Here is a 22099-nt window from a genome sequence, read left to right as displayed (position 1 = left end):
TTTTTAAAATGTTGGCATTAATTTGCCTTAAAAAAAAAAAGCCAAAACAACACACCTAAGGCCAGGCATCACCCATTGCACACTGACCCCCAGGTTTAATGCTCAGCACACTTTCTGAGTGGCTGAGCTGGGATCTGACCTGCGGAACCCCAACCCTGGGCTAAGGGCTCTTGAGAGGCCACATCTCCCCTCCCACTTCCTTCCCACAGATGGGGAATCTGAGGCCCAGAGAGGTAGAGAGCCTGGGCTGAGGCTGTCGCCCCTCCCCACCCCAGGCGCCTGGACTCCCAGCTGAGGTCTGTTCACTCAGCCCTCTCCTGCCGCACTGGAGGATGAGCGCCGGGCCTCTAAATTGGGCCGTGGCTTGATTTACACCTCATGTTGCCGAGCTCTCACCTGGCTGCCAGAAGGCGCTAAGTGGGGCACAGCTGTGGCTGGGAGGGGAATGGTGGGGAGAGGGGGAGGCAGCTTCTCAGCCCAGCCTGGGTGAGGGGGCGCCCCTATCAGGGGCACCCAAGTGTCCCCCAGTTCTCAGCTCCTTTGGTGGGCAGAGGCCTCGGGCAGGGAGCAGGGGCCTTTCTCAGGCCCCTGAGTGTGGGTGGGGTCAGGGGAGCCCAGGGGAGCCCCTTTCTCTGCCGCTGTGACACCTGTTCCTCCCTCAAGGAGAGGGGGAAGTTAGCGAGCTGGTGTTTGATGGTTGAAATCATCCTGGATCGTGACTGGTGAGGGGTTGGTGGCCTTGGGGACGGCTGTGGGTTCAAGATGGTGCTGGGCCGTGGCAGGGGGCTGGCGGCCCTCCCCCTGGGCAGCTCCAGGTGCCCGGCTGCTGGCAGGGCTTGCTGTCAAGGCAGAGGTGCCACCGGAAGTCGGCGCGGTCTCCGGGGGGGATTGTCTCATGTGTGAATACAACCCCTAAATAAACACAGGAGCACATTTGCAGGCTAAATATAGCCGGTAAGTGTGAGAGATGGGTGGGGAGCCAGCTTGGGGGGAGCCGGGCGCCCCCAGGATGGAGGCACACCCCCTCCCTGAGTTCCCTCTGCTGGAGCTGGGAGGACCAGCCTCACCTGCAGGTGGGCAGGCCTAGACTCAACACCAAGGGGCTCCGGACTCTACAGTTTCTTCAGGGCAGAGGCTGGGGCTCACACGGGATGGCGTCTGTAGCCAACCGAATTGGGTGCCCTAATGAGCCTCAGTTTCCCCATCTGTAAAGTGGAGACAGTAGTCCCTGCCCTACAGGGTTGTAGAGGATTAGTCTTAGCTCCTGACCCTGGGAAGGTACCCATAGCTCAGTAGCTGGTACTGAACGTGTGTGCGCGCGCGCGTGCATGTGTGCGCGTGCATGCGTGTGTGTGTGTGTTCACAGCTGGGTGACCTTGGGCAAGTCTGGAAATAGGGATGAAAATTCCTCCTAGGATGATATTAAAGGAACAAATGTAAGAAGTGGCTGGCTCGTGCTGTTCTCATTGCCCTAAGCCATGCAGACCTGGGTTTGAATGCTGCTTCCTCTACTCTCCAGCTGGGTGATCTCGGGCCCCTGCTTGATAGTCTATAAAATGGGAATGATGATGGTGCCTCCCTCCTAGGACTGAGCCCTGAGCGCAGTGCCAGGCACGACGCAGACTCTGAGGACGTTTAGTTAAACTTGAATGTGCGGGACTGGTATTGTTGCTCCTTCTTCCGAGTGGAGAAATGGAGTCCAGAGAGGAAGAGATTTGCCCGAGGCCACGCGGCGGGTCTTTGGCAGACCAGCGTGGTCTCTTGACCCACCTCTCCATCCCAGTAGCCCCTTGTACAACCAGTCTCTAGCCCCAGCTGCCTCAGTTTCCCCAGGAGGGAGGGAGGTGTTGGGAGCCCCCTTGACTGCCACGCCTCCCGGCAGGATGTGAAGTACCTGGCCATAAGCGGATTCCTCTTCCTGCGATTCTTTGCGCCTGCCATCCTCACTCCGAAGCTGTTTGACCTCCGGGACCAGCACGCAGATCCCCAGACCAGCCGCTCGCTGCTGCTGCTCGCCAAGGTGTCGGCGGTGGGGTCCTCAGTTCCGGGTGCTGGTAATCAGGGAAACACATGATGAGAACAGGTGGGGAGACCAGACCCCCCAGGAGACCCAAATAACTCCCAGGGGAATCCATGTGTGAAACGCCACCATCAGGACTCCATCTGGAGGGTGAAGGTATTCACTGCTCTCTCCAATTTCCTCTTTTGAAATAAAGGCCCTACTCTTCTAGAAAGAAAGTGGGAATCAGGCTAGTAGTCATTTGCACCTTAGTCTGAATTAGCCCATCATTTATCAAGTGTCAGCATTTTGGAGTTCTGACAGGCTCCAGAGTCTGCACGATAGGATTCAGTTTAGTACAGACAGGGTTTGGTGGCAAGACCTGGGACTGGGAGGAAACAAACTAAATGTACTAGGGGTACAGATTCTAAAGTGGGAAGGAAGAGACAGATATTGCCCAGCACAGGCACTGCTATGGGTCTACCCCTCTCAGTGGACACCGACTTGGGAGGCAGGACCCTGGGTCCACACAGGGCCCTCCCCCTGCTCCCCTGGCAGTGACCTTGGCCATGGCACCTTCTGCTCCAGGCTGTGCAGAGCATTGGGAACCTGGGCCAGCAGCTGGGCCAGGGCAAGGAGCTGTGGATGGCCCCCCTGCACCCCTTCCTGCTGCAGAGTGTCTCCCGTGTGAGAGGCTTCCTGGACCAGCTGGTGGACGCGGATGGGGAGGACGGTGAGTTCCCACGGTCTCGCCACAGCTGGCTTGTCATCCCGCTGGGTGCTCAGGACCTGCCTCTTCTACACCGCCACCCCATTCCCCCCAGGCCTGAGAATGTGGACCTGTGGGTCAGCCGGTCGGTCCGCAAACACTCCCTGGTACCTACTAGGCTAGGTTCCAGAGATGCACAAGGCTCATGTCTCCAGGCCATCCCAACCAGTGCGGAGTTGTGGTACGTGACTGCGGCCTGGTGTGCATTTAGTCGCCAGATGTCTGTAAAGTGCCTGCTATGGACCAGGCACCATTCTAGGCGCTGGAGACACAGCAGGGGACAAGACAGAAGAAAATCCTGTGCTCATGGAGGTTCCATTCTCGTGGAGACCAAAGCTGTAGTCAAGATGAATTAGTAAATTCTCCGCTGTGTCAGGGGGATGACAAGAGCTAAAGAGACAAAACAAGGCAAGGAAGGCGGATATGTTGGGGAGATGGTGGCAGGTTGAAATTTTAGACAGGGTGGCCAGGAAGGGCCTCACCGAGGTGACGTTAAGGACCTGAAGTCCTGAAGCACCTTAGAGAGTGAGCCGTGAGCATCCTGGGGGATGAGTGCTCCAAGCAGAGCCAGTAGCAAGTGCAAAGGCCCTGGGGTGGGGGACAGAGAGCAACAGTGAGGAGGCCAGTGAAGAAGAGTGAGCCATGGGGAGAGAAAGAGGTGAGCTTAGAGAGGTGAGGGGCCAGATTGCAGGACTTCTGCGCTCACCGTAAGGGTTGTGTTTTTTACTCAGGGTGAAAGGAGCCATGGAGGGTTTTAAGCAGAGGAGCCACATCCGTGTCACCGTGGGGGGCCCAGGTCGTGGTAGTGGGGTCTCTGGGTCCTGGCTTTGTGAGGATGGACTCAGCTCCCCAGGGTTGGCTCCCCCTGCTGACTGGCTGCATCGCCACCTGCAAACCCCTGGGGCTGCCCCCCACCCCCACCTCTGTTCCCCACCCCCCTGACCTCAATGACCCCACTCCCTGTGGAGGGAGGAGAGTCCAGAGGTCACCACGTTCATCCTCCTGCCTCCACGGGGGCACAGACTCCTGCCCCTCCAGGAGGCCCCGGCAGGCCTGCAGGGCTGGTGGTGCCTGGCTGGGAAGAGCTCACCACCCTTCTCCCTGTTTCCTAGAGGTTGGGGGCCCAGCCAGGGCCCTGGTCCCGCCCTCAGTGACTGTTCGAGAAGGCTACCTGCTGAAGCGCAAGGAGGAGCCCAGCACTCTGGCCACGCGCTTCGCCTTCAAGAAGCACTACTTTTGGCTCAGCGGGGAGACCCTCTCCTACTCCAAGAGTCCTGAGTGGCAGGTGGGGGCAGAGCGGCAGGTGGGCCAGTTGGCCCCATAGCACCTTAGCAACTCCAGGACTTGGCCCCCTAGCACCTTAGCAACTCCAGACTCTCAGGCCAGGCTTTGCTCACAGCTGGGAACAATGTGCAGGCACAGGACGGGGCCAGGCCTTCACCTACACATTCTCCCCATCTCTCCTTCTTCACGATATGCACACTTAGGGGCCCTGATGGGACACGCCAAGGGCCGGGACACTGCATAACCACCCTCAGAAGTGTCCACCACACACTATATAGACTCCTGTGAAAGCTGCCGTGCCCACTCAAAGGGTGGTACAGAGATGCCCACCCAGGCATTCATTCATTCATCCATTCGATTGTGTGCCCGCTGCACTCCAGGCGCTGTTCTAGGCCCTGAAGAGGCAGCAGCGGACAGGACAGGCAACGTCCCTGCCGGGGGCTGGGGTGGGGCTGGCACTCCAGAGTCCAGCTCAGACTGACACACATCCCGGGACCTACCCGTCCTTACGTGCCCACATCCATACAGAACAGCTAACACCGGACAGCATGCTCTTAGCGTTCCTGTTTCATTAGCAGGGGCTCGAGTCTAGGGGTCGGCTCTGGGTTCCAATTCTGGTCCCTTGCATACCAGCTGTGTGACCTTGGCAGAGTCATTTGTCCTCTTGTGCCTCGGTTTCCTCATCTGCCAACTGGGGGAACAAGACAGGCCCTACCTCAGAGGCTGGCTGCGATGGTTAAATGAGGTGTTGAGTAGAAAGCACTAAGGGCCACGTAAGTGGTAGCTGTCGTTATTGCCACCATAGTTATCAGCATGGAGGAAGAGACTGAGGCCCAGAGAAGTCAGGCCACTCGCTCAGGGCGCGATGGGAGTGGGGCGGCGGCCCTCAGACGCGAGCCATCGAATGGACACGCACACCCCCCCACGCACACCCCCCACACAGTGACGGCCCTGTCCCCCCAGGTGAGCACCTCTGTCCCGGTGTCCAGCATCCGCGCCGTGGAGCGCGTGGACGAGGGCGCCTTCCAGCTGCCCCACGTGATGCAGGTGGTGACCCAGGATGGCGAAGGGACACTGCACACCACTTACCTCCAGTGCAAGGTCAGGCGCCGCGGGACAGGCGCGGGGGGTGGGGGACGGTGGGCGGTGTCCCGAGGGCCCCGCCGCCCCCTGACCAGCCCCCCACCCCCGCCTGCTACAGAATGTCAACGACCTGAACCAGTGGCTGTCGGCCCTGCGCAAGGCCAGTGCCCCCAACCCGGACAAGCTGACCGCCTGCCACCCGGGTGCCTTCCGCGGCGGGCGCTGGACCTGCTGCCTCCGGGCGGAGCGCTCAGGTGAGGGGGCGGGGTGGACCGCAGTCTCCGTCCTCCCCACCTGTCCATCAGTGGTGTCCCACCTGCACCTGGGCTGGCCGTGCATGCTGGCCTGAAGTACTTTAACCTGCGTCTCCTCAAATGTAGCCAAGGGTTGATACCGGTGCCTGCCTCACAGGGTTCAGCTGAGGATTAAATGAGCCAGTGTATGCGAAAGCGCTTTGAACATGGCTTGGTACATAGTAAGCACTCATGAAATGCGAGTGATTATTTGTAAGCACCCATCGTGTGCCAGGCACCTAGGGGTGAGCACAAATGTTGTGCCTGCTGTCAAGGAGAGGGAGTGCATAACCCGACAGTGACACTAGAGCACCATAAGCATCAAGGGTGGGGAACCAAGGGGGGCTTCCTAGAGGAGGTGCTGCTTAAATCTAGCCCGAGAAAAGTTGAAGTTGGGTGATGGTTAAGGGGTAGGGAAGTGTTTCAGAGGCAAAGCACACAGATCAACAGTGGCTGAGAGGTGGGAAAGGCTGCGTGTGGCTTGAGCTTAGAGTGTGGGAGGAGGGTGGGGAGAAGGGACCCTGGAACCACAGTCTAGGGGAGGGGTCTGGGGGCTGGACAAGGGTGGAGGCTGTGGACTAGAGGAAAGTGGGAGTTTGGAGAGGAGACACAGAGGCAGAGGGGCAGGGCTTGGCGAATGCTCAGCCACGGGGGCTTCTGGCGGGAGAGGGAGACGTCGCTGATGATGTGTCCCCTTCAGCGGCTGGCTGCAGCCGCACGCATGCAGCCGTCACCCTGGGGGACTGGAGTGACCCACTGGATCCCGATGCTGAGGCCCAGACAGTGTATCGGCAGCTGCTCCTGGGGCGGGACCAGCTCAGGTGGGTGCAGACCCCACCCCCCTGCAGCCTCACCCTCAGCTGGGCTGGCTGCCCTCTCCAATCTCCCCAGGTTCATCTACTTGTCCATTCCATGAGCATCAGCTGAGCCTCCTGGGGTCCCAGGTGCGGGATAGAGTCAGCACGTGGGAAACGTCCTTCGGGCTGGCTCTGATGCAGAGCTGGATCTTCAGAACTTTATAATCCCTGGGGCTCCGGAGACAGGGCACAGGTCACAGGTCACAGAAAAACCTGGTCTCCTGAGCCTGCTGTGTGACCTGGGGTCTGTCCTTTCCCCGTCATGGTCTCAGGGTCCCAATCCTGCAAGAGTGTGGGTTCCGAAGCTGGCCTGTCTGATTTCGAATCCAGGCCCAACCACTTACTGTGTGATCTTGAGCAAGTTGCTTAACGTTTCTGTGCCTCAGTTTTCTTCTCTGAAAAAGGGAGATGACAGTGCCAACTTCACTGGGTTTGTCCTGAGGACCAATTGAGCTAATACAGCTAAAGCATTTTGTAGACACCTGGCCACATCGTTAGCTTTCAATAAACGGTGACTGTTTTTCTTTTCACTGGTGGACCGAGGCGAGTTACTTTGCCTGTGTCTCAGTGCTTGTCTGTGTAATGGGGCTGATGGTAAGTTCCTACCTCATATAGGTTTATTAGGATAATTAAATGAATCAGTGCATGTAAAGAGCTTAGCACAGTGTCCTGCACTCTATAGGTGTTGAAGAGGAGAACAAGTAGGGGGGTGTGGTAGCCTCTATTCTCTCTGGAACCAGCGGAGAAGCTCTGGAGTGGCGAGCAGGATTCAGAATTCGAGAGCAACCTTGTCTTTCTCCCTCTCATCTTCCAGGATGAAATTCCTGGAGGATTCCATTGTGGACACAACTCCAGAGGCCGACAAAGGGAAGGGCCACAGCACCAGGGAAGGTAAGAGACTCAGGTGGCCTTAGTCTTTTGTCCCCTTCAGCAGTGCCTACGCCACAGCTCGCAAAGCACACCCGCCCAGGTTTGGGGCATGGCTGAGGGCTTCTGCTACATTTTAAGCTTCTCAGGGCACAAGGCCAGGCTGGAGCCTGAAGGCTGTTGGGTCTGGGCTCTGGCTGACCGCCCACGGCCCCCTTCCTTGTCTCCCTCCCAGTGGACGCTCCGGAAGGCGCTGCCCAGCAGCGCGCGGCGGCTGCCCGCCTGCTGGATGTGCTCGCAGACTTGGATCGAGCTCACGAGGAGTTTCGGCTACGGGAGCGGGAGAATGTCGCTCTGGGCCACCCGGGGCTCTGAGGAGATGCTGGGACGGCCTGGAAGGAGAAGCAAGGAGCTGCAGGCCCCCCTCAGTGTGCCCTGGGGGGAGCCTCCTTCCGGCCTGCCCTGTGCCTTCCTGTGCCATGGTTTGCAGGCTCCCAGAGATGTGCCTGGTCCCCTGTGCCCTGAGCCCAGAACCAGGGCCTTGCGCTGAATGAGTCTCACTCTCCAAGTGGAAGTGGACTTGAGTGGGTGGGGTAAGGAACTTGACTTATTTGGCTGAGCCTGGATCCTCTGCTTCACTGAACTGGCCTCTACCCACATCAATGAGGCAGCCTGGCTCTGAATACAACCGTACCTGAATTCCTGATACCCATGTGGCTTTGTTGTCCCAGACAGGCACTAAATGAGCGCAGCCCCTTCCGTTTTAATGTCTGCCAATCCCTGTAATCTCACTGGTCCTCCTGCTCCCTGCCATTAGCTGGGGACCCACAACCACAAGCTTAGAGAACCAGGGGTCCCCAGGAGGGCCTGAGGCTGGGAACCCCATGTACCAGACTCAGACCTTTGAAAACTGGGAGACCTGAGGCCTGTCCCTTTCCTCCTGTCTGTGCCTCAGTTTACCCTGTATAAAAGGAAGGGGAGAAAGTGTATAAATGTGTGGTTTACAGACTCTCACAGGTCAAAGCTGGTGCCTCAGGAACCAGGGAGTTTTTCAGACTGTGGTCCAAAGCCCACCCCCAGAGGATTTGCTGAAAATGCAGATTCCTGGGCCTTCCCCAGACCCCCTGAACCAGAATCTGAGAAAATGAAGGCGGTGGGCAGGAATCAGTATTTTCAACAAGTTTCTCAGGGGGCATAGATGGACATTAGGTTTGAGAATCAGGAGAGTGGGGAGTTCCTATGTTGCAGTTTGGGGTGAGATTTTGTTTGCGAGTGAGCCACAGGGATAAACGTCTGGGCACACCTGCCTGGCAGAGTGGGTCTCTGGGGACTCGTTTCCAGTGTTGGGTGACTCGTGGGTGGGACACAAACTCGGTGCCTAGTGCAGTGGGTAGAGGATGGAGGAAACCTGGGTGCTATCCCACACATGACCAGCAGGGGTCGCCTGGAGCAGCAGCAGCCAACCGTCACCCCAGCATCCCGGGATATGGCAGATGCTCAAATCTGAGGCTGTGGGATCCTGGGGTGTGTCCCCGTCTCTCCCCAGAACCTGTCCTTCCTCTCCAAGAGCAAGGGACAGGGCTCTGAGGTCCTGATGAGTCAATCGCAATGCCTCCCATCTTACCTCCTTCATATTTCCCTGCAAACTCCCAGCCTGAGTTCCTGGTAATTTTACCAGGGATTAGCTGTGTGGGCTGCCAGGAGCCGTGTTTGAGAATGGCACTTCCGCCTCTGCCCCGCCCAGGGACCAGGACCAGTAGGGCTCACCCGTGCTGTAACCATCCCCCTTTCCTGCCCCAAGACATGACACTTATGGTGGATCCTCCACTCTGCCTACACCTGGAGCTGTCCAAGGCACAGAGGGGCAACGGCTGAGATTGTCACCTTGTTACAAGCCACGAGCCACCCAGCCCACCCCGGCAGGAAAAGAGTATATGAGGAGGAGAAAGGCCATTTATTTCTCTACCCGCAGTGGGACTGGTAGTTTTTCTCAAGAGAGCAATCACTGGCGTCCCTTTAAATCTTGGCTGACTTCCACTGTGGCAGCCAATCAACAGAGGCAGAGCTGGTGAGTTGCCTGGGCAACAGGCCCCTGGTTGGCCGGACACTATCAGCCACCCCACTGCCCACGCCCAGGGAGAGGGAAATTGACTCTTTGATGTCTGCTCTGCTTTTCAAATGCGCTGGCTTAAGCTTCTTCACCCCTTCTCCGGTCCGGTCCACCGGTCCACCACCGTGTCATCTCACTCCAGAACCCGGAAGCTCCAGCCTCTGGCTCTCAAACTTGGGGGCAACGTGGTGAAGACGATGGTGGGGAGAAAGAACAGTGCCTTTATCTGGGACAGACATATGGCCTGGGGGGCCGGAGGGGAAAGGAAGTAGGGCACAGTCCAAAAGGAGGAAGAGACACAAGCACAGACTAAGATCCCTGTAGCCCCCTCTCAGGTCCCCCTCCACCTTGGGAAGCTGCTCAACCACCTGGGGCGCCCACCCCATGGGCACAGCTGCTCATCAAGGGTGGCAAAGATGGGTGATGCTGCAAGGGTGGGTGAGGCCTGGGGGCAGACTGAGCTTCCCCGAAGTCCCCTTCTCCCCCCAGGGGCCCCAGCAGCCACCAAGGGCTTGCCCTGAAGTCCGCTGTTTGCAGACAAGCCTGTGCAGATGCGGCAGAGACACAGAGGGGCATCCAGATGGGGTATCACGGGGTCTTTCTGTGTCTTTTCCCCCAGTGTGGGGGTAAGTAGAGGCACGTGTGTGTGCGTGCATGTGTTCAACAGGACACGAGTGTTTGTGTGTGAGGGGGTGGATCTCTGTCTTTTTGGTAGGGAGGTCGCTGTGGTTTCTGGAACTTTCTATATGTCCCTCGCAGGGAGCTATGGGTTGGCGGTGGCTGGCCTGATGTCCTCCCATCATCCCAACCGCCACCAGCCAAATCCCCTGCATGCTTCTGGCTCTCTCTGCAGGCTCCTAACCAGCCCTGGACCCAGGCCACCAGGACACTCTCATTCTCGCCTTCCGCCCCAGCGGAGGGAGGCGTGTGCTGGGCCGGGGGCAAAGCAGAAGGGAAGGTGGGCAGCTCCGGGTCTCAGGCCTTGGCTGGAGCCTCGGACACGCCCTGGGCTGTGAGCTCGGCCAGCACGTTGTCTAGGTAGCTAGCGTCAGGGTAGCCGTGGCCTGTGAGGTTGGATCCAAACTCGGTCTTGTGGTGGATCTCGTTCCATACCACGGTGTCCGACTCGCCGGTGGTGTTGGAAGTGCCGATGGTGAAGATGAGTCTCCGCTCCCAGGCCGTGATGAGCAACCTCAGCACCTGGAGGGATGGGGAAGGGGTGGGGCAGGGGTCACAGGCAGCCCCCACCCCACGGCTTGAGATCCTCCAGCCCCAATCCCTTTCCCTCGCCACATTGTGGCTCACTGAAGAATTCCCAGCTCGATACCCTGCTGGGCCGCTTCCTTCCTGCCTGTGTTTTCTGGACTGGCTCCCCTAGACAAAGCCCTTTCCAAGTTATCTACCTGTTTCTTTTGGGTTGAGGGAAGGGGCTAAGACTGACAGCTCTCTGCCTTCTATTAAAACACTACTTTGTGAATTACTTGCTAGTATTCAAAACTGGAGATTTCTGCATGAAAATCCGGATTGCTCGTGTCTCTTGAAAAAGGAAACTAAAATTAAAATCAGAGAGGCCTGGACATCTGGGTTTGAATCATGGCTCCACCACTTCTGAGCTGTGGGACCTGAGCAAGTGACCGAATCAACACCACCCTGCCCTGGGTGGGCTGGTGAAGGCGAGGAGGTGTGTGCAGCACCTGGCAGGGTGTGACTGTCCAGGTGCTGGTGCTGGAGGGGTGTGAGGTGGGGGGACACGGGGACGCAGGCCCAGGCTGACAGTGGCTGGGGTCCCTGCCCGCCCCCCACCCCTGCACTTCACGGGCGGGCCGGGCACCCACCTTCCGGCCCTTCTCGTTGTTGGGCAGGTAGCAGTGCCGTGGGAAGCCTCTTGCTGTGAACTTCTTACCAGGGTTGGGGTGCTCAGGACCCTGGGAGGAGGGGACTCTGTCAGGTCTGCAGCAGGGGCTGGAACCACGGGGGTCGCAGGGTGAGAGGGGCTCACCTGGATGCCTGTGGGGATGTCGTAGACGATTCGGATGGTCTGGGTGTCCGCGAAGCCCGGCAGCGAGTGGGGGATGAGGTGGAACTCCATCTTCCCGGGCGGCTGGGTGCCCGTCTTCTCCCCGTAGATGGCCTTGCAGGTGGGACACTGCAGGCTGCCGTCCTGGGGCAGGTGAGGCCGGGGTTGAGGTCCCTGGGCGGCCTGGCCCCGCCCGGCCTCCTGCCCGCTCCCCACCAGCCGCGGCGCCCGGCCCACCTGGTTGCCCGTGGAGTACATGGCCACGAGGCACAGCAGGTGATACAGGTGGCCGCAGCGGCCCAGCCGACCCACGAGCTCCGGCCGCACACCGTTGTGCCGCAGCACGCCCTCGTAGCCCGACGCTGTGACCAGCCGCTCCATGCAGATGGTGCAGTCCTGGGGGGCACGGGGTGGGGGTGGTGCTGAGCACTGGGGCAGCAGGCCACCCACCCTCCCTGGGATCCATCTGTCAAAGGGAGGAGACATCCCTGTCCCCCAATTACAATGAACTCGGATATAAGATGGAGGAAAGCTCTGCACGCCCCCCCCGACTCCCTACCCAGCTGGATTAAAGACTTAATTATCAAGAGCAAAACCTTAAACAGTTTACAGAGAGCATGGGTGAAAACACCGGACCTGGGGACGCTGGGCTGGACAAGGCTGCTCAAGCGTGACACAGAAACTGTCAATCATTGAAAGAGTGACAACTAGGATTAATTGAACGTCAGCATGTCTGTTCATCGGCAGGACATTGTCAAGAAAGTGAAAAGGCAAAGGACAGACTGGCAGAAGTGATCGCACAGAGCATCACCCGGGAATGTGTACCACGGGGTGGTTGCCGGGTGGGGGCTCGCAGCTCTCTGGAGCTCAGGGCCCTGCCCTCCCCCTAGGCCCTCCCCCGCCGGCTCTCACCTCATCAGGTGGATTCTTCACCTTCTGCATGTACCTCCGAACCACATCCTCGGGGTTCTTACCTGCAGGGGCACAGGGGTGGTTTGAGGGCAGCCAGAATTCATCCCCGAGGGCTCGGCCCAGGGTGGGCTCAGGTGTTGCTGGAGTTTGGGGGGGTCGGAAAGGGGGTCCGTGGAAGACGAGCTGGTCTTCCATGGGAGGGCATGGGGTGGGGGTCAAGGGTTAAGCTCAGGGGGTCAGAGGTTGGCGCGGAAGGCCTACTCTTCTTGAGCTGCTTCTTCTTGGTCTTGCGGCACATGCCGGGCACGCCGGGCACCGGCTTGATGTCGCTCTTGCTCACGGGCGGCGGGTGCAGGATGGGCTTGGGGGCCCGCGTCAGGCACACGGGCAGCCCGGCGGCGCACAGCAGGATCCCCGTCATCCCTGGGGGTGCGGCGGGGGTGCAGTCAGGGGCAGGGCGCCACCTGAGCGCGCCCCGTAATCCCGGGTGAAGGGTGAGAGGCGCTCCCCGGGGGCCCCGCCCACCAGCCCCTCTAGGGGGCGGAGTCACGGGGCCGACAGGTGAGGCTGCCCCCAACCGGGCTCCGCCCACCTTTCCCGGACCTCACCTGCCAGGGCCGGGTGGACCGGCCCCGTCCCATTCAAGTTCTTCACCGGGAGCGCGGGGACCCTACGGAGAGAAGAGCAGGGGCCGCGGGTGGACTTCAGCCCCCACGCCACGACATCAGGGGTCAGGGGGCCCCGTGTGGCGCCTGTGATCCTGGGCACACCTGGACGCCATCATCTAGAGTGACCACTAGGGGGCGCCGTTCTTACTCTGTGATCCTTCTAGTATGCGCCGAGGGGGGCCGTGGACTCTGCGCTGGCCCCTCCCGTTCCCACAGCCGACCTCCTCGCTAGTGAAACTGGAGAGGCTGCTCTGCATGCACTGTGGCTGCCACAGCTCCCTTTCCCAGCCTCTGTGTCTGAAACTCCAACGTTAGTGACCTAGTCACTCTGGCATCTTTAAAATTTTCTATGTAGAGCACTAGTCCCTGTGAAAGATTCCGGGAGAGAAGGATTCCGGGAGGGAAGGATTCCATGCTTCTTCTCTGTGTCCCCCCCTTGGAGATCCATAACATAGCTGAACAGAGTAAAGGCTCTGATAAGTCCTGCATAAGGCCATATGGCCAGTAATGGTTAATCTAGATTTTCTGAAGATATTTAATGATGGAACTTCTTTATTTTTCTGGCTTCAGGAACATCTCCTGATGTCAGTTCCTGTGACTAAGGCAGCATTCCTCCCTCTTCAAATGAAGGGCCCCTTGGAAAATGTTTTTCTTCTTCCTCTCTCCCCCAAAAAAGCTCTGGCTTTGGGGCTGCACAGAACTGCGTTCACAGCTCAGCTCAACCACCTACCAGCAGGGTGACACACAGCACATCCCCTCATCTCTCCCAAGCCTATTTCCCCATCTGTAAATGGAGATGATCTAGTGCTTTCCTTAGGTGTGCTAAGGAGTGAACGAAATCCTCCATGCCAAGGTTGCAGCACAAGTCCTGGTACCCGATAAAGGCTTTACTAGTCTCAGCCACTGGCTTCACTGTCCTCCCCACCAGCTGTGCAACCCTGCCTGAGTGACTTTCCCTCTCTCCTCTCGGCCCACTAAGTCACACTGCAACTTCTCTCCACCTTGGAGAGGGGCTCAAAACAGTGCTGTGGTGACAACCTTGGGCAAGTAACATTACCACTACAATCCTCAATTTCTTTATCTGTGCAGTGGGGCCATAAGAACGTGTCACTTACAGGGCTGTTGGGGGAACCAAATGAGAAAGACGCTGCGATCTGAGACAGTGCACCTGCCTGAGTCTTCATCACTTTTGTGCCCAGTTAAGCAGATGCACTGGTGTCTTGTGGATGGGAAGGGAACTCTGGATGAATAAATTCTGATGAAGAGATGGAGTATTCGGAAATCAGGGGGCAGCCTGGGGGCTGTGCTGGGAGGGAGAACGGGAGGGGAAGGGGCAGTGACAGCGGGGGCGGAGCTGCTACAGCTGCCTTTGCCTGCCAAGGTCTGAGCCAGGCTAAGCTACCCTGGCCACCTCCCTGGGCAGGTACCGTGGGCACCACCTGGGCTGGGGAGTGTATTTGAGCAAATGGCATCCTTGGCAAGTTTGTACGCTGTTGTGGTAAGTACAGATGCCTACACCTGGGTAACACACACTGTATACACACACATATACTTGTCAAACATACCACATACATGTGTACAGGTACAGATATATACACACGTACTTGGAAAAGATTCTATAAAGACATCCTCCAGGGAATACATCCCATACACACACAGACACACAAATGCCAGGGAACACACCTCCTCCACACAGAGACACACTACTATACATACACACAGACAGACACATCTATACCTGGGGAACACACCACCCACATGGACAAATGCAAATATACCAGCACATAAACACCAGGGAACAGAGCCACACATACATGCATGCAGAAACCAACAGATACAGATGTGCTTCAGGGAATGCACACTCCATGAGCATGCAAGATTCAGACACAACACACCACTTAAACATACACACACACTACAGGGAACACACCACAAACACAGACACAGACACCCTCCCATACTCAGGGAACATATATACACTCACTCACATGCTTGATTGGGCTTGTACAGTTCCCGGCCAGAGCCACCCCCTCCCAGACACGTAGAGCGGTGAAAAAGCAGACAGCTAATATGAGGGAAGTTGCACCTGACAGGCACCCTACACCCTGCAAAGGGATACTGCCATCCACACGTGGGGAAACACAGAGACATGCTCATGCACACGCCAACTCCCATTTTTCAGACATGCTTGTGATCTGCTCTCCCCTACACAGACACACAGACACTCATTCTCTTCCTCTCCCGGGGTATTTGTAGAATGAGTAGAAAGAACAATATTTAGCATGCATGCTACCACTCTCCTGTCTCCTACCCGTGGCAGACATCACTAATCCATCACAGCACTCTCAAGCTGGGCAGAATCCTCAATCAGCTCTCCAGGCAGCCACTACCAATCATAAAGCCAGTTTGCACCCCCAGGCCTACATAAGGACAAAGGCTGGTCCAGCCGATGACCCTGGACTTGCCAAGCTTTTGACCAGGGGAGGGGTCAAAAGCACTGCAGGAAGGGAAGATTTCAGATCCCAGCTGGCCTAAGACTTTCCAAAACCCCTTAAAAACCACTGAGCCCCGGGTTATAAACCAGTCAGGCTTACTCCTGGGAAGAAGATTCTGAGTGGAGCGTGGCTATGGAGCTGTATTTTGTTTACCCATCAGCAAGCTGGGGGACAGTCCCGAGGCTCCCCCAGCCCCTGGCAAGCTGCAGGTCTCCTGCGAGAACCCTGGGTAGCAGAGTTCCCACACCGCGCTGAGCGTGGGAGCCACCCGGGGCCCCTTTTGATGTGGGATGCACTGTTTCCTTCGAGTCAGTGAGAACATCCTCCTGCCTGGACAAGCGACCGCTGCCCGCAGGCCTCCGGGAAGGGGGTCGGCCTCTCAGCCCTGCTCCACCTTCTCGGGGCCCAGTCTAGCAGGAGGCCTGAGGATTCTCTTGGCCTCCCCCCGAAATGAGCTCTGACCAGAAGCTAGGCCTGGCTTCCCAGGGTAGAGACACGCCCCGCTACCACGCTGGTCTCCTGCTGCCTTTCCCACCTCGGCATCAGAGCCTGTCTCTCCTCTGCGCTCACGCCCCCGGGGCTCTCACCCTAATCGGAGCCTGACCTTATCCGGGGAGACGGGGCCCTCACCTACTCCTTGAATCTCGTTTCCCCTCCACTCACCCCAGCCTCCTGGTCTTCCTGCTCTTTCTCAAACCTGCCAGGCACATTGCCACTTCAGGGCCTTTGCCCAGATGCTTTTCCCAGGATATTTCCTGGCTCGCTCCCCACTCCACATAGGCTTATGCCCAAACGTCCCCTAACCAGAAGGGCCTTTTCCACCATGTTAAAGAAGCCTCTATCTTTGCCCTTACTTGGTATTATTTTTCACAGCACAAATGACTACATGATATTATCTGAGGCCCTTGCATGTCCATCGCTGCCTCTGTGACCTCATCTTGCACCCCTCTCCCTCTGGCTCTCCATTCTGGACATATACTGCTCCTCTAACAAGCTGAGCCCAAACCCTCGCCGGGAAGGCTCTTCCCCTGACACTGACGGGCTCCCTGCAGTCTCTGTGGAAAGGCCACCTAATCTCAGACCTTCCTCACCCACCAACTTGAACAGCACCTAGTAGATGTTCATTAAACACCTGTGGCCTGAAGGAAGCCACGGCTTTTGTGGGGATGTCCTGAGCAGATGAATCAGGCAGATACGCTGGGGACACATCTTCCCCCTGAGTTCTCTGCAGACATTTGAACTGAGCCTCAAAGCAGGTGTCTCAGAGAGACACCCTGTGTGGCCTCAAGTTCCTGGGGGGGAGGGTTCTTAGTGGTATTCTTTCTAAGGTGAGCCTGTGTGCTCTGTAGGCACCCATGGGAACAGGCCAAGCCAACTTTCTCCATCTGATTCAAGGCAGGAGTTCCAAAGCAAAGTTTTGGAGTACGCAGACATTCCCCAGAAACCATCTCAGTGAACCAAGGAGACAGGCCATGGGGCGTTCTCATTAGCCAACGCCTTAATAATTCCAGTGCCCTCCATGTGCCACTGCTGCAGTGCTTCACTCCCTCATCTCATTGTCCCAGCAAGTCTGTAATATCCCATTTTATAGATGGGGAAACTGAGGCACAGAAAGGGGAAGTAACTTGCCAGCAAGCGGTAGAGCCAAGATTTGTGCGCAGGACACCAGACTGTACCCTCTGCCATGTCACACGAAACCTAGTCCTCTCCCCCTCCCCTCAGAGGCTGAGACAGAAGACCCTGAGTGAGAAAGATGATCTCTAGGCTGGGAAAATGGGATGAGGCCGTTTGGCTCTTTCTACCAAGGAAGAACGAATGGGGCTGCCTTGTACCTGCTCTGGCTGGAAGGCAACGTTCACAGGTAGAAGATATAATCCAGGAAACTTTCCTACTCACTGTTCCCCAACTGTTCCCTCCCCTTTCCTGCCATTCCCCCTGCCTTCCCATACTGCCAACTCTCTCTTAATTCCCAGGGACTGTGCCTACCTTTTTTTTTTCTGTTTTGGGTGGGGGGTGGCGGCAGGAGGGGGACACAGGTATTTTCTGTCTCGCTTTCTAGTTATGTGGTTCCACTCTTGTCTCTGCCACCTGACTGTGTGCTTCTAGAAATGTGTCTGACCCAGCCCTGTGACCCCAGGATTGAGGACAGCACCCGGTGAAAATGGGTTCTCTGTAAGAACTAAATGGAGTGCTGAGCCAGTTAAGAAATTGGTCTACTAGCTGTGCGGTCTCTTCGCCAGGGGTATGTGAGGTACCCTCAGGAACAGGGGTTCTAATACCAAATGTCCCCCCAGAGACAAAGTTCAAGTAGGGATGGCAAACACATGCCACACGTACTACTCCTGCCCACCCAGCACCCACGGCAGGCAGCACTAATCAATCCCAGCATTCCTTCTCACTAAGGCAGGCAGCCCAGACGTGACTTTGGAATCCTCCCCGACACAGTGCTCCAGGAAGTCACTACCACTCAAGCAGAGATGGGTATGAGATGAAATCTATTTGCTACTTATTTTGCAGAAGATGGGACCAAAGCCCAGTGAGGGGGAGGTGACTTCACCAAGGTCACCTAGTTGGTAAGTGGTGCAGCTGGCTCCGGGTTCAGGAGTCTCTGAGTCAGAGGCCAGGACTAACCCCACGAGGCTGCTCTGTGGGGCTGTGTGGAGTTGAGCCAGCTTGGCCGTGGGCAGCCGGGTCAGGGGCTGGACAAGCAGCCGTGTTTGCCTGCTCTGGCCAGACATCAGAAGGGGTGCAGGACCCCGGGGACCAGGAGGTTCCACTGACACACCCTGAAAGGCGGTGGACTTTCCATCCTCAGCCCTCCCTCCTCTACCCCCCACCCCCCCATGGAGGCCATGCCACTGGGAAAAGGAAGTTAAGTAGTGCCTTGGGAGACCCCAAGCTCCCCTTTTCTCCTTCCTAGAGGTTCTAGTCAGGACCTAGGCCTGCTTCTGTCAACTGCTCCCTTCTCAGGCCCACTCCACCTCAGACCTGCAGCCCTGTCCCCCCGCCCCCCTGGGAACCCTACGTGGCACCAAGTCCCCACCCCAAACCCCTCTGCAGAGCTCTGAAGGGGGTGTGTGTGTCTGCGCTGGGGCCATCGCAGCAATCTCCCAGGAGAGTAGGTGGCCCCGTGGCCTCAGCAGAGCCCCCAGGCCATCGACGGCCGCTGGCTGGGGTCCTGCACACTTCCCCTTTCCTGGTTCCCTGGCCCCCATCTGCCTGGACAAGGCACTGAGCCTCTATGGGCCTCACTCCTCTCCCTGGCAAAGGAGACCCCTCAGCCCTCCCTGGCCTGCATCCCAGGGACTAAAGGGTGGGGAGGTCTCCTGGAGAAAAACTTTGAGGAGTGGTTGGCATGTAGGGCTCAGACTTATCCACAGGCCTAGGGGCTCAGTGTCACTCCCCCCCACCCCACCCCCGGTTTCCCGGCCTGCTCTGGGCTCTGCTGGAGGAGTGACAGGGGAGCCCAGGCAGGGGGCAGGGCAGGTGAGGGGGGACAGGCAGGGCCGGTGGATTCCCACGGCCTGGGGCAGCCACGTGCAGACAGGCGTATGTGTGGTTTGGCCTCCCAGGGAGCAGGGCAGGAAGTGCTTCGGGTCTGGGGTGGGGGGGGTTGGTTTGACCTTGTGGTGAGGTGGCCCCAGGGGAGAGGCAGAGGTACTGCCACTTTGCACTGGGGAGGCCAGGAAAAGCGGGGAGGGTGGGCAGGCCGCAGGGGCGATGGGGGTGGAGTGGGGGAGAGACTGCTCGCATGGTGAGTTTCTGTGCTCTTATAATTTTGAACCATTGAAATGTAATATCTGTTAAAGAATAAAAGAAATAAAATGTGGATTATTTTCAATAAAGACATAGAATCACTGCAACGTAAACACCCTCCGCCCCCTGCCAACCAGGAACGGAGACCCCCCTGCCTCCTTGCGGTCTATTCTCAGCCTCGAGAGTGAGCCCATTACAGCCCAGGCCCCCCAGCCTCCCTGCCGCCCATCCCATGCCACCGGCTCCCATCTCATGCAGAGTAAAAACCCAAACTGTCCACAGGGCACGGAAGGACCCTACGTGCCCCGGCCCCTTTTCTGTCTCTGTCCTCTTCTCTCTGAGCTCCTCACCCCTCGCTCACACCTGCTCCAGCCACGCTGGTCTCCTCCATCAGGACAAACCTGCTCCTGCCTCAGGGCCTTTGTACAAGCTGCCCCCTCTGCCTGCACCGTTCTCCCCCAGGCTTCAGCCCTCTGCATGATATGCTCTTGACCTTTGATCTTTGCTCCAATGTCACCTTCTCGGTGAGTCCTTTCTTGACCTTTTATTCAAAACTTCCTCCCCTTCTTCAGTCCCTACATCCCTTCTCTTCTTCATTTTTCCTCCGTAGCAATGACTAGCCTTTAACATACTTTCCTAATTTAATTTCTTTCTTTAGTTTACTTGCCTCCCACCAGACCATGAGCGTCAGGAGGACAGGCTTTTGTCTGTTTTGTTCACAGTCGTACCCCAGCGCCCCAAGCAGCACCTCGACCACAGTAGGTGTTCGAAAAACACGGATGAGTTACTTAAAAAACAGACAAACATGTGCTACAGAGAAAATAAAAAGAAACAGCAAAACGGAAAGGGGGTACTTGCAAATCAATAAGGAAGTGATACACAGCCAGAGAGAAAGATAAGCAAAACAAATAAACAAGTTATTGGCAAAAGAAGGAACCACTCCCAGGAAACAGGAAAAGGTTACCAGCCTCATTAAGAACCTCAGGTGTGAAAATTTAACCGAAATCCCTTTGGTGCCAATTAGATTTGGAGAGGGAGTAAAAGTCTGCTGCAGGTGGAAGAGAAGGACGCTCTCCCAAGGAAGGTGGCATTTAAATGGGTGCAGACGGAATAAAGCATGGAGATGTTTTGATATTTGGTCTCAAGCTGGACAATGGCCTGTGCGCCCAGCCTCATTTCACAGGTGCAAACACCGAGGACCAGAGCAGGAAATGGACTCGGGTGGGATCATGCGGTGAGAGGAGCTGCCGGAGCTGGGCCCCAGCTCAGCAGCTGTGCATCCGTCCACTCCCCTGGCACCTGGCACTCGGGGCCTGGTTTCGGGGGACCATGGCCCAACATCCAATGTGGGGTTTAGCCTGGGCAGCCCAGGGGATGGGCCACACTCGGTTCTCCAATCAGAGCCCGAGCGGTGTGACCTACGGCAAGTGTCTTAGCCTCTCAGAGCCTCCGTTTCCTCATGTGCAAAATGGGGACAGTAGGAGCTGCCACCTTGGATTTCTGTGAGAATCACGATGGACAATGTATGCAAAAGTCGTGGCGTGGAGCCTGAGAGGTAGTGAGCGCTCAGTCAACGGAAACAGGCCTGCAGCTGCTCCTGTCCCCTTTCTCTTCCCTCTCCCCACTACCACGTGGGATGGAAACTCTGAGTCTGTTCCTCTGCCCCACAGCTGTGGTCCAAAGACTGGACCCGACCTCTCAGGGGAGAGGGCGGATCCTCCCCTCTCCTGTGTGGCCCCCAGGCCCAGGCCGCCAGCTGGCTGCCTGCCCCCTCATCGGGTGGGATGGTCAGCCTGGGCAGCGGAACGGTCCCCCGCCCTGTCAGTGCTCTGCCCCCTCAGCCGCGTGACCTTGGGCAAGGCAGCCCCCATGCTGGGGGTTTCCCCAGCCCCACCGTCCCCATCCAGGGCTGCGATGAAGCTGGAGGTGAGCTGAGGATGTGATGGCAGGGCTCTCTGAAGAGTACACCCTTCCCTTGCACACTGCTCACACTTAACTTGGTGATGCATTTGAACCTCCTGCAGCCCTGTGAGCATGTGGGCCTGTGATGGCCGTTTTAGCTCCATCTGCAGATGGGGAAACTGAGGCCGTGTGTTCCGGGTCACGCAGCTGGGAAGGGCCTGGGGCAGGACTGGAATCTGGGGCTGCTGGGTCCAGAGCCGAGAGCCGGGAGGTGGACAGAAGGGAGGGGAGAAAGGGAGAGACTGACCAAGAGATGGTCATTCAGGCAGAGAGAGAGAGAGACCCACGGGGACAGAGAGAGACCCAGATGCAGGGACTGCAGGGGGCTGGGAAGGCCTGGATTCCCGGCTCCTCGGAGGCCCCCCCCCCCAAGCTGCACCTGGGCCTTGGTTGCCTTGGCAACAGGACGCTTCACCCCGGAGGAGCCAGGGTCTGCAACTCCCATCCCCTCCTTCCTGCCACCCCTCTTTATGTACCACAGACTCCCTGGTCTCTTTCTTCTCCCCCATTAACCATGGCTATTTTTTGCTGGGGTTCCTGGGAGATGGAAGATTGGGGGGCTTTGACGTGGGCTTGTCTGGCTGGAAACAAACTGTGTGAGGGGCTGGGGTGAGATGGAGCAGGGCCTGCCTGGCTGGGGAGGCATGAGGGGAACCCTGATGTGTGCCCCCCAACTCTTCCCAGGCCAGTATCTGGGCTCAGAGAGGGTCAGAAACAGTTCTGAGAAGGCAGAGGGAGGGGAGATGATGCTGACTGGGGTGGGGGAACAGGACAAGTTTAATGATCAGCAGCCCCAAGGAGAAATCTTTCTTCTCCCTACCACTCCCTGGAGCTCAAGCACATTCTATAGCTCCCTGCTGCTGGCAGCACTGAGCCCAGGCGCCCCTGAGCCCTTGATTTGGCCTGGACTCCCACTTGGGAAAAATCTCAGTCCCTACTGTCCCATTAGAAAATTTCCATCCCTGCATGGTCTCCAGAATCTGCTTGATTCATTCCTACCCCTAGCCCTTGGCATTTGCAGTGTCTC

The 22099-nt window shown here is 57.6% G+C and overlaps 2 protein-coding genes across 3 annotated transcripts in view; one reads left to right on the top strand and one right to left on the bottom strand.

The window, feature by feature from the left end:
• Window positions 1–10734, top strand: part of RASAL1 (RAS protein activator like 1) — a 30961-nt gene extending 20227 nt beyond the window's left edge. Inside the window, exons 10-17 of one of the 2 annotated variants that reach the window (XM_077159898.1) lie at window positions 1883–2020; window positions 2588–2732; window positions 3881–4053; window positions 5016–5153; window positions 5254–5389; window positions 6129–6249; window positions 7100–7176; window positions 7388–10734. In XM_077159898.1, the coding sequence (XP_077016013.1) occupies window positions 1883–2020; window positions 2588–2732; window positions 3881–4053; window positions 5016–5153; window positions 5254–5389; window positions 6129–6249; window positions 7100–7176; window positions 7388–7527 (1068 nt within the window). In that variant the 3' untranslated portion in view covers window positions 7528–10734. The remainder of the gene's footprint in view (window positions 1–1882; window positions 2021–2587; window positions 2733–3880; window positions 4054–5015; window positions 5154–5253; window positions 5390–6128; window positions 6250–7099; window positions 7177–7387) is intronic. The other variant, XM_077159897.1, reaches the window with a different exon arrangement.
• DTX1 (deltex E3 ubiquitin ligase 1) overlaps window positions 7452–22099 on the bottom strand; it is a 36326-nt gene continuing 21678 nt past the window's right edge. Inside the window, exons 4-10 of the mRNA XM_077159899.1 lie at window positions 12800–12861; window positions 12453–12614; window positions 12192–12253; window positions 11517–11675; window positions 11262–11423; window positions 11098–11187; window positions 7452–10462 (exon numbers count right to left, since the gene is read on the bottom strand). Coding sequence (XP_077016014.1) covers window positions 10238–10462; window positions 11098–11187; window positions 11262–11423; window positions 11517–11675; window positions 12192–12253; window positions 12453–12614; window positions 12800–12861 — 922 coding nt within the window. The 3' untranslated portion in view covers window positions 7452–10237. The remainder of the gene's footprint in view (window positions 10463–11097; window positions 11188–11261; window positions 11424–11516; window positions 11676–12191; window positions 12254–12452; window positions 12615–12799; window positions 12862–22099) is intronic.

Source organism: Tamandua tetradactyla, chromosome 5 (genome assembly GCF_023851605.1).
Source record: "Tamandua tetradactyla isolate mTamTet1 chromosome 5, mTamTet1.pri, whole genome shotgun sequence".
NCBI lineage: Eukaryota > Metazoa > Chordata > Mammalia > Pilosa > Myrmecophagidae > Tamandua > Tamandua tetradactyla.
The sequence above is the reverse complement of the archived record's forward strand: the minus strand, read 5'-3'. Positions and strand labels throughout refer to the sequence as shown.